Raw genomic sequence first — 11,032 nt, 5'->3', positions numbered from 1 at the left:
AAACTTGGCCTCATTGTTTTTTTTTATCTTTCTTTTTTTTCTGTAATTCCTTTCTGTTGTTGCTTTATACATGCCTCAAATCACATATCAAGTTCTGTCTTCTCATGCGTAAGAACAACCACCAGGCTGAAGAACAGAGAAACAGAAGACATTCTGGAACAGATTTCTCTGTTATTCCCTGTAAATCCATACGATTTATTTTCCACTCTCCAATGGCCGCTAAATCAAAATGGGAGGGTTTGTTGAATAAGAGGCCGGTGGTTGAGTGGGACACAGGGGCTTGTTTAATATTAAAAGTGGGGCTGGGAGCACCCTCTCTCTGCTTTATGAATTATGAAGCGCCACTGGTCATCTCCGACTTTTGCTTTTCTGCTCTGGTTTGACCTATGGGTTTTACTTTGGAATACAGGCTTGGAGACAAACGTTCATTTTACTAACATAATAATGTGCATAATCGTTCAATAAAAAAAAAAAAAACATTCTGATAACTTCTCGAGTTATATGAGGCCATATATAATGCATTATATACACAGTACATCAGAACCATAGTGATAATTGGTTGGTATTAGAGTTTTTACTTAGTTTGTTGGTAATAGTATAATCATTTACCCTGTTTTTACGTCCATGCACCATCATATGCTCACCCAAAATTGATCTTTAAAAACACTAACACTTGAAATAAATTGCGTATTCATTTTCATGCTGTCCATTATAAAGCTGTGGTACCTAAATTCTCTTGTAGCGTTTAAACCAATTGATTTTAGTGTTATAATGTTAAGATATCATCCATTTATCTGTCATCATTGTAAAGCAGTTAAATCAGGCCTTTAGGAAAAATTGCTTTTAATGTTATTTTTATAATATAGGCTATATATGATTATAATATTGTTAAGCAGTCAAAGCAGACTATTAAGATCAGGGACAGGGAATGTTATATCATTTATATACGCATGTGCTGTCATAATAATAATATACAGATCTATTACACAAAAATATTGTTGGTTTAAAGTAAGTAACCTGGTTGCCTTAAAATTCTGAGTTCATTGAAATTAAAAATGTGAGTTAATACACTGACCAAAAGAAAAAATGTGATAAATCATGAAAATATATATATATATTACAGTGTAGCCAAGTATATCCGCTGTCTAAATGGTGCAGAAAAGGTAACGTATGTAGTAACATTGTAAATTGTATGACTATCAAAGTCGATATTGGCTACGTGTTTGCATTTTATAACAGCTGCGACTCTTAAACTGTCCGATGTTTTCTAATCTCGCGATAACTGACTGTTGGTAGGCTATGGCGCGAGTTTATCAGTCAATTACAGTCTAATTAACCGATAGAAAATTTAATACCTGAGTGAAGACGACCATAAAACTGTCTGGAGCAGCTCCGGTGGAAGATGACTGGATCTAAAACTCTGTAAGTTACCAAAAACAAACATGAAAACCCAACACATACGAGACGATGGCGCTTTCAACGTTACGTGACAGACAAATCCAGCACGGTTCCGTTCACACAACATATTAACCGAACAGAAAAGTCCTGGAAATTTAAGAGTGGGTTCCAGTAAAATTCGGTTGTCACTCTCTTGAATAATTCAGTGTGAACAACATAACCGTATTATGCACGCAAACACAAGACTGATAAACGTATTATCTGCTGCTCTGTGAAGTTGGTTTTCCCGTTCCATTATTGTCCTCATAACTTCAACAACGTTGACTGTTAAAGTCATGAATTGAATGTGAATATTTTTCGGTACTACAAATATAAAGGAATTCTCTGATTCTCTTGTAAAGAGTCCTAAAACATGACATGTTGAAGTTGTTTAATGCAGTTGATCAATCTTATATTATTAATAAATAGGAATACACGAAACAAGACATTTAATAAAATAAAATTATCATTAACATTCACAGGGAATACAGCATATTTTCTATAGTATAATATTAAAACGTTGTTATATCGTTACTCCAAATGCCATTTATAGAGGGCACAAAATGCCACAGCAAAAAACAAAACAAAAAAAAACATGAAACTTCTGCGAAATGCAAATTACGTCAAAAACATCTCAAGTTTGGCATAAAAATTTAATTCCAGAGGGGAAAAAAATTTATAGATGTGAATGAAATGCATCTAATGGCATGTTTTTAGAGCTGAGCTTTTAAACTATTTACAGACATTCAAAATACAAAACCAAAATATAAGTTACACAGACATCAATCCAAAATTGTAAGCTGTACAATGCTATACATCATCTAAAATGAGAGACAATCACTGTTCACACTGAGCAAACCAGAATTCATTAACATATCATTCATTCCCAACATCATCAAACATGTGTCTGTATAACAATGAAACAACATGCATGATCACACATGCCTCATTGGGCCTATCCTTACGTGAATTAAACACTATGATATTACTGGGGCTTGAGTAAATCTACCATACAAAAAAAAAAAAATTCTGCTTTAAGGCCTATTCACACCATGCATAACTATAAAGATAACTACTGTAGAATAACTATATTTGCGTCCACACCAACAGACAGTAACGTTCTGCTTTGTCGTCTGCCGTTTTAAATGCTTTAGCTCTGTAAAGCAGGATGGATTCTGATTTGCTGTCAATGTTTTTATCATTCATCAACTCAAATTAAAACTATATCTTTGTTGTTATCATTATAGTTATTGTCATTGGTGTAAACGGGCCTTTAAAGGGATAGTTCACTTTGAAATAAATTTTTGATATGTTTTAGCTTACCTCAAGGGCATCCAAGATGTAGGTGTCTTTGTTTCCGCAGTAGTTTCAATTTTGATATTTTTAGGTCAAACCGTTCTTGTCTGTCAGTCATATAATGCAGGTCTGTGGTCACTGTCTCAAAACACAAGCACAGAGTCCAAATTAAAACAATTCCCCATCGTCCAAATGAAACAATTCCCCATCATAAGTACACATTGATGGCCTAAGACACGAAACGAGCGGTTTGTGTGAGAAAACGAACAGTATTTATATAGTTTTTAGCTCTTGAAAACAGCACACGTCCAAATGGTCTGACGGCGCGGGCGAGTATAGATGTATACATAGATGTCGCCTTGGCTACGGTTTCGTTCCAATGAACTGCAGTAGCGAAGGCGACATCTAGTGTATACATCTATACCCGCATAGATATATACACTAGATGTCGCTTTGCTATGGTTTCGTTCCAATGAACTGCAGTAGCCAAGGCGACATCTATGTATACATCTATACTCGCCCGCGCCGTCAGACCATTTGGACATGTGCTGTTTTCAAGAGCTAAAAACTATATAAATACTGTTCGTTTTCTCACACAAACCGCTCGTTTCGTGTCTTAGGCCATCAATGTGTACTTATGATGGGGAATTGTTTCATTTGGACGATGGGGAATTGTTTTAATTTGGACTCTGTGCTTGTGTTTTGAGACAGTGACCATAGACCTGCATTATATGACTGACAGACAAGAACGGTTTGACCTAAAAATATCAAAATTGAAACTACTGCGGAAACAAAGACACCTACATCTTGGATGCCCTTGAGGTAAGCTAAAACATATCAAAAATTTATTTCAAAGTGAACTATCCCTTTAACTGATTTATTGTGGTTCAGTATACCATATTAATAAAAGAGGAAAACGTGCACATACACTCACATTTTAAACCAATAGTTCACCCAAAGTCTTAATTTACTCTTATGCCGTTCTTTCTTTCAGGAAAGACAAAAGAAGATATTTTGAAGAATGTTCACACTGCTCTTTTCCATGCAATGAAAGCATGACCAGTGACTGTCAAGCTCCTTAAAGTCCTGCGTGTTTGGAAGGTCGTGAGGGTGAGTAAATGATGATGAAACTTTCGGGAGGTTGAACTATCCATAAGGAAGCAGTTATGTATTTGGATTATTGATGTTTCTCAAAGCACACTGGGCAAACACACAACACTCTTTACAGTTTTATAGGCTCAGAGAGCCACCTGTCTGGTACAGTTTGAAATGTCTCCAAACCATCTTCTCTTCCCTTATGAACATCTGTGGTGCAGCTGGGCTGATGTACTTTGGTCAGTGCGTCCAAGAAGAATTCTCATGATCCATTCAGTCACAATGAACAATTAATTTGTAAGAAAACAAGCTTTTACTTTACTTGAGATGAGTAAGTACTCGAGAAAGTGCCAAGAATATGTGTACCAAGAAATCCAAATTAAAAATTGAAATTGTGTGAACTTTAGTCCATTTCTGTTAGCTTTGAGGCTAATGCTAATGTTAGTGTTTGTCTAAAAGTTAAAACTGCTTTCATATTCTCATGAAATTCTCTTGCTTCTAATCCATTTATTATATGTTTCTGTGCTTCTAAATGTTGACAACTTTTAGCAGCTATATGTACCTAGAAATCCAAATTGAAATGTTGTGGCTTTTAGTCAGTTTCTGTTGGCTTAGAGACTAATGCTAATGCTAGTGCTAGTTTACACAAAATACTCTCATGATCCATATCTGATAAAAATGTTATTCAATATGTAGTACTAGAAACCAAAACTGAACATTTTGTTCATTTTAGTCCTTGTCTGTTAGCTTTGAGGCTAATGCTAACGCTGGTGTACTCCTAAAATTTGACAACGTAAACCTTTAAGTAACACATATGCACATTTAAAATTTACAGTCTTTCTCTTTAGGTAAACAGAGCAAAGATATTGATGACTCATCTTGCACTCAGGAGCATTATGCTATATTTTGTCCAATCAAAATGCTCTTTAGAATGAGAATGTCCCTTTAGTTGGTACCACCTGCCTTTGGCTAGCATTAGCAAAAAGCAAATAACGGTTCATTGCTGTGACGTAAACTAAAGACTATTGGCTATTTAAAAGGACGAGCCGTTAGATATGTTCCACCCCAACTTCCTGTATCAAAAGAAAATACATCAACACAAGAACAAAATGTGCTTGTCAAACCATTTTGCTGGGTCTTAAATGACTTTGCGTTTTGTTCTGGTTTGTTCTGCACTACTGTATGACATATGGCATCTAACACAGATTAGCATGAAACACAGATTAGCGTGTTTGAGGATTTCTCATAGTCTTCTGCTCTGGCCGTTCCTCACATATATATATATATATATAAAGACGGCTATACAGGAAGCATCTGAGATGCTTTGAGCTTGAAGAAAAAAAAAACAGTTAAGGTTCATATCAGAGGAATCTTCTCCAATATTCTCCTCCTCTATTTTCCACTCGAGTTCTCTCCTGATGCATGTCTTTATTCCTTTTCATCATCTCTACATCCATCTCCTTCCACTATGTTCCACCTCTATGCTTCTAGTAAGTGGTTCCGGCGGTTCCTGCTCTTCCTGTGTTCCAGCAGGGGTTTGAGTTTGCCCAGATCACCTCTCATGGGGCTCTGTATGCTCTGCAGACTCTGCATCTGCTTGCGTTCCTTGCAGTATTGGTGCATGGCCAGCGTCTCAGCGGGGCTGAAGGCCGACACCAGGGCTTTAGGGTGCAGTGCGGCTGCCCAGCTCCAGGGTGACTGCTGTTTATTGCTCAGGGCGCTGACTAGAGCCTCGCTCAGAACCTGGAGACGGATCTTAGCCAGAGTGCGCTTGAAGCCATTCTCTGTTGCCAGACAGTAGTACAGGCCCTGGTCTGAAGAATGCACCGAACGGATGAGCAAACCGTGATTGGTGGACACCACACGATCGCTCAGCTTCACCTGCACACATAGAAAAGAAGGACTGATTAATGCATGGTTTTTACTAAAGTACTTTAAAAAATAATAAAAACATAATACATTGATTCTCAAAATGTATAAAATATCTGCTTATATACTATTTTGCTTATACATGCTTAACGCTCTGGTGTTTTTCAGTACTTTTTTACTGAAAAAATTGACTTTTTTTTGTTTTTTATAAATTTTTACTTAATTGGAATTGTAAAAAAATAAAATAAATTCATGGACATGATTCAAAAAGGTTAAATGGTCCTGAAACCACTTTTTTTACTTTAATTAATACATTTAGAATAATGTAATCGTATAATGAGTATATTGAAAAAATGCTATTATAGTAATATAATAAAAAAACGAATATTATATAGAAATATTATAATAATGTTTTATTTAATTATTTAATACATTTTATATAATTTTATATAAAACATTAATAATATAATTTATTTTATTTATATACAATTATTTTTTATGAGATATATTCATTCACAGTTAATATTTGTTCATCATCATATTAGAATAGCATAATTTTTAATAACTTAAAATAATGTCATCATATAATGACTATATTAAAAACAATACTATTATAATATAATTATCAAATTGATATTATATAAAAAAATAATATATATATATATATATATATAATGTGTGAATTATTTTATGCAATCATTTATTTAATAAAATATTTTAATTATTTTATATAAATAATTATTATTTATTTTGCAATATAATTATATAATATTCATATATATTATATAATTATGTATATTTTATATAAAACAATTATATAAAATGTATAAATATATTACAGTATTTATAAAATTAATAATGATATTCATTTGTTCATTATATTATAATATTACTTTTTTAATTTATTATTTATGATTACATTATTCTAAATTAAGTAAAAAATATACAATTTGTATTTTCTAATGGGAAGAAAGTTTACATTCTGAAAATTGTCATATATTTTCTTAAATGTAAATTGTTTTATGTGTGTCCCTATTCTTCATTCTTTATTGTAAGTCAGATGTGTTTGTAAGAGGAATATGTTTTGAACATCCCTGTGCATCCTTTTATTTTCTTATTCTCCAAGCACAAAGGAATCCTTAAAAGTTTAGGAGGAGTCAGTCTAATGGGGCTGTTTGATGATTACAAACACATGATGATTTTTCATTGAAAGCACTGGAGCAGTGTACTGTATGTCGCCTGTTGATGATCAGTGTTTGATGTTGTCTGACCTCTTTCCTGCGATCGTTGTCTCTCTGAATGAGCCATTTAACCGAGGCCTGGGGAGATTTGGGCTGACACTCCAAGAAGGTGGTGTTGTTTTTGACTCCATACTGAGTCATCTCCACTGCATTCCTGTAGGCTGAAACCAGACATCAAGTGTTAGCCAATTCTCTCACACACTTAGTGAATATACTAATTGTAATTGCACTGCTGTTATTCAGCAGACACGCTAACATCTGCAGATCATGATGGGGTCCGAGTTCACTTAGGATGCAGTGAAATATGCTCTGAAGAGTAGTGGGCCAGATAAGCGAATAATTGGATAAGTGACCCTGTACACTGGCCAATGATATCATACATTCAACATCTGTGTTGACATTATGCTACTTTTGTTTTGTGCACACAGCTGGGATAATGATTTCACTCTTCGTTAAGACTATTTAATAATTCTGATGCATCCAAGTGTTGAACTGAGTCATCTGGATCACTGACAGCATCAGTGCCAATTGTATTCAAATTAGCAGGTGTTCTGAATCTGTTCCCATGACAGATTCTTTCACAAGGACAGAGAGACTGAGGCAAACAGAGAGAGAAAGAAGGAAACAAGGGTGGTGGAAGAAGAGAGAGAGAAATGTGTGAGGAATTTGCACAAGATAAGCACTGAAAGTATGCACTTCATTGGGAAATTACATGTAGTGTACATGTAACAGTTAGTATTGGAAGCAATAGTATTGGACATGCTTGGAATACTACGTCAACACATCACAAAATGACTTTGTTGCATGAGCATGTTAGCATTAGCATTGGCTGCGTTCACTTTTGAATTAGCATAATTACAAGATGACAACTTGGAGATTCTACTCTGAGCAGTTCGAAATTATTAGTTTCTATGGCAACATTCATAACGCCAAAATGGATCCATTTGTGGCTGTGTTGTTGATGAGCAAAATACTTAGTCACTAGATTGATTCACTCGATGCTCTTGCAAAATGTTTAATTTTGTGTCCTAACCAGACGAGATTTAGTTTCTAGCAATAAGCAATTCGTACTCGCATTCAGAAGCAGAAATGCAGCACAATGTGGCCCAATCACAGCCAGCCTGAACATTGTTCTGCAAACCTTCTGTGACAGGTTCTGCCAAATCCACGCAATCTGGAATTTTACGTTCGAGTGCAAATTTCCACAAGCAGATTTCGCAACAGGTTGGCCACAGATTCACCGCATTGACTAAACCGAAACACTATTGACAATTGACAATAAAATAGACCTTTTTTTGCCAGCTAAATTGAGCTAATATGACCAGCACCTCAACTGTTAAAACCACTGCCAGATGATGTTGAAGTTTCATGAGTTTTTAACTAGTAATTACAAGTTTAACCAAATAAAGTTGCATTCACGAAAAAAAGCAGTGTGTCAGAAATAGTCACAATTTGAAATATAGCGATATAAAAGAAATATAAAGAAATAGTCACAGTTGCAATGACGTGAAACAAACTCACAATAGCTATGTTTCAATCCATCTATTTTTATGCAAATTTTGGGATATCGTATTAAAAAAAGCTTGATCGAAACGCCAATATGCGCATAAATTCTAAAAACGTGCATAAAAAACGTATTCGCTCAATTGAGGCAGATAATTTTTTATCTAAGAAGACATGTCCATTAACTAGAAACACATTTACCGAATAAAATCCCTCGATGCGCAAAAAACAAACAAACAAACAAACAAAGCCACGTGACTGCCTCGGCAGTGGATGTGATTGGATAACGGACCAGCAGAAGTCTGCTAAAGTCTGTCATCAGAATGATTTGGTATAATGACCTCTGGCTCTGTTACGTTCCCAATTAGATTTCTATAGGGCAAAAAGGGAGTAACGTTTTACAGCAAAAGTTAACAGAAGCGTCTCACACAGTTGCGTTCACAAACACAGGCATCCGAACGTAAGAGAACTTCACAGTGTTTATTGCGTTTCGTGTAAGTCATTTATGATGGAGGATAGAAGAGCCACAGTTGCTTCCCCGATTGCAGTACCCTCCATTTTTATTACAGATATTTTGCACCAATTTCCCAGGAAGTAACAATTTTGTTCTCTTGAACACATGGGATGGAAACAGCGCTTTATTCGCAAATGTTTTATGCGACATTCCGGTTTTGCGCATAAAATAAATGTGCACCTTTCGATGGAAACATAGCTAATTACTTTTTAAAATAAAAACTGTTTTCAAACTCTCAGTCATGAAACTGCTTACTGAGAATCTAAATTCTCATCTCAGCACATAACTTTGTGACATTATTTGCTCAGCCCTAGTGTTGACATGCAGGTAGTTATTACCTTTTAGATTGAACCCTCTGCACTGAGTCAGTGGATTCCCATGCATAATATCCTGCCTTCTGCTTCTCCTGGAATAACATTTACACAGGATTAATCCAACATATTTTCATATATGCATTCTTTCCTTTCACTTTTACATTCTCTCACTTTATATCAACATCTCTGTCTGAATGTTTTCACACTTCTCACTTTAAAAAACACACTCCTTGTCATGGAAGTCAAATACATTTTAGCTTAATTTCTCACAATTAACAGGATTCAGCTGTCACAAGAGCGGTGGAGTGAAATGTCTGTCTTTTCCACTTCATTACTTCGGGAAGGATGTTTTGATGGGTGTTCCTTCCATCAATATTTTCCCAACTCAACACATCTGACTTCAAGAGAAACTGTTTGACTAAAGTATCAGATTAGTTTTTAACATGTCCCATTCTGAAACAATCCACAATGTGAATATGCAATATGTGGGCTGTTCTGTTTGATTGACCGGCTGTATGTGTGGGGTCCGAATGCCAAAGACTGGGTGTTTTCTGAAGTGTTGCCACACAGTTGCCAAAGTGTCACGAGTGTTTTACTGTGTTGCTATGTGCTAGGGTGGTACAAGATGGTCACTTACCGGCCCAAGTCAAAAATGCCCACCCTCAAATCTCTCTACTGTCGATCTCTAGTCCTTTTTTTAAAAAATGTTTTATCGTCTGTCAGGGAAAAATCTTAAGCCAGAACTCTTTAAAATATAATAGTGTCTAAATTAATTTTAATATGTTGGGTTAGGGTCTTGTTCAAATCCCACAAATAATCTTCGGCCCAGACTGTGTGTCTCTGCATTACAACTAAATGAAACCAAACCTGTCCTCAACATTTATTTCTACTCCACTGCTGCTGCAATTTGCGCCACCATGAGTGTTAGTGTGTGAATGTGTGTGTGTGTGTGTGTGTACCTCTTGCCCGTGGGGTAGAATCGAGAACAGCTGAGGCCATCCCAGGCGCAGTACGGGTCCCGCGCTAAACAGCAGTCTGCACAGGCAGAGCCGTATGCGTCGCAGCGGTGCAAAGACACCTGAGACACTCCGTGCTCAGAGCTAACATACAGCTGTTGCTGTAACGCAAACAAGCCACATATCACAAAAGCTGTTCATTTAACCCACAAGACTGGTGACACCATAATTACCCGGAATTAAAGCAACCATTTCCCCCGCCACAATTTATTACCACCCCCACTTACTATATGTAGCGCTTAGTCAGAAAATGCAGCTAGATAGAAGAGCTACTAAATAAAGTTACCTTTTTAGAAGAGATTCTTAGGTTGGTGATAGGAGACTGCTTCTGAAAATCAGAAAAGGAATAGTGCCATTGAATTTAGAAGATTTTGTGTCAGGATATTCATTTATTTAAAAAAAACACACATTAGAAATACAATTTATGCATACAATATCTTTTCCTATGAATGTATCTATATACATGTTTAAATTTCTCACAAGAGATGGAAAAAAGATGCATTAAAAGGCTCAAATTCTTCTTCCTTAAAAAGAAACCTAGCATTGTGGGGGGTTTTTGTGTGTTTTTTTAACAGACAGTAGTGCAAATTACAGTTTGTTTTACCTAGCGGCAATTAATCCCCTCTGACATATAGTTGTACTTTGTACGTTTGACTGAATTGTTTGCTTGTCTTTATTTCTTATAGCTTCTTATATTTTACATACTTTGGCATTTTTATACTTATAACTTATAATTGTATGCTTATT

General features: G+C 35.6%; 1 protein-coding gene across 1 annotated transcript in view; it reads right to left on the bottom strand.

The window, feature by feature from the left end:
* Positions 1-1,674: 1,674 nt before the first annotated feature.
* Positions 1,675-11,032, bottom strand: part of sema3c (sema domain, immunoglobulin domain (Ig), short basic domain, secreted, (semaphorin) 3C) — a 60,685-nt gene continuing 51,327 nt past the window's right edge. The window contains exons 14-19 of the mRNA XM_084406360.1: positions 10,572-10,613; positions 10,229-10,386; positions 9,294-9,361; positions 6,969-7,099; positions 3,595-5,709; positions 1,675-2,708 (exon numbers count right to left, since the gene is read on the bottom strand). Of these exons, the coding sequence (XP_084262486.1) occupies positions 5,308-5,709; positions 6,969-7,099; positions 9,294-9,361; positions 10,229-10,386; positions 10,572-10,613 (801 nt within the window). The 3' untranslated portion in view covers positions 1,675-2,708; positions 3,595-5,307. The remainder of the gene's footprint in view (positions 2,709-3,594; positions 5,710-6,968; positions 7,100-9,293; positions 9,362-10,228; positions 10,387-10,571; positions 10,614-11,032) is intronic.

This window comes from Rutilus rutilus (assembly GCF_951802725.1).
Source record: "Rutilus rutilus genome assembly, chromosome: 4".
In the NCBI taxonomy this organism is placed as follows: domain Eukaryota; kingdom Metazoa; phylum Chordata; class Actinopteri; order Cypriniformes; family Leuciscidae; genus Rutilus; species Rutilus rutilus.
This window is presented reverse-complemented; position numbering and strand designations above follow the sequence as displayed.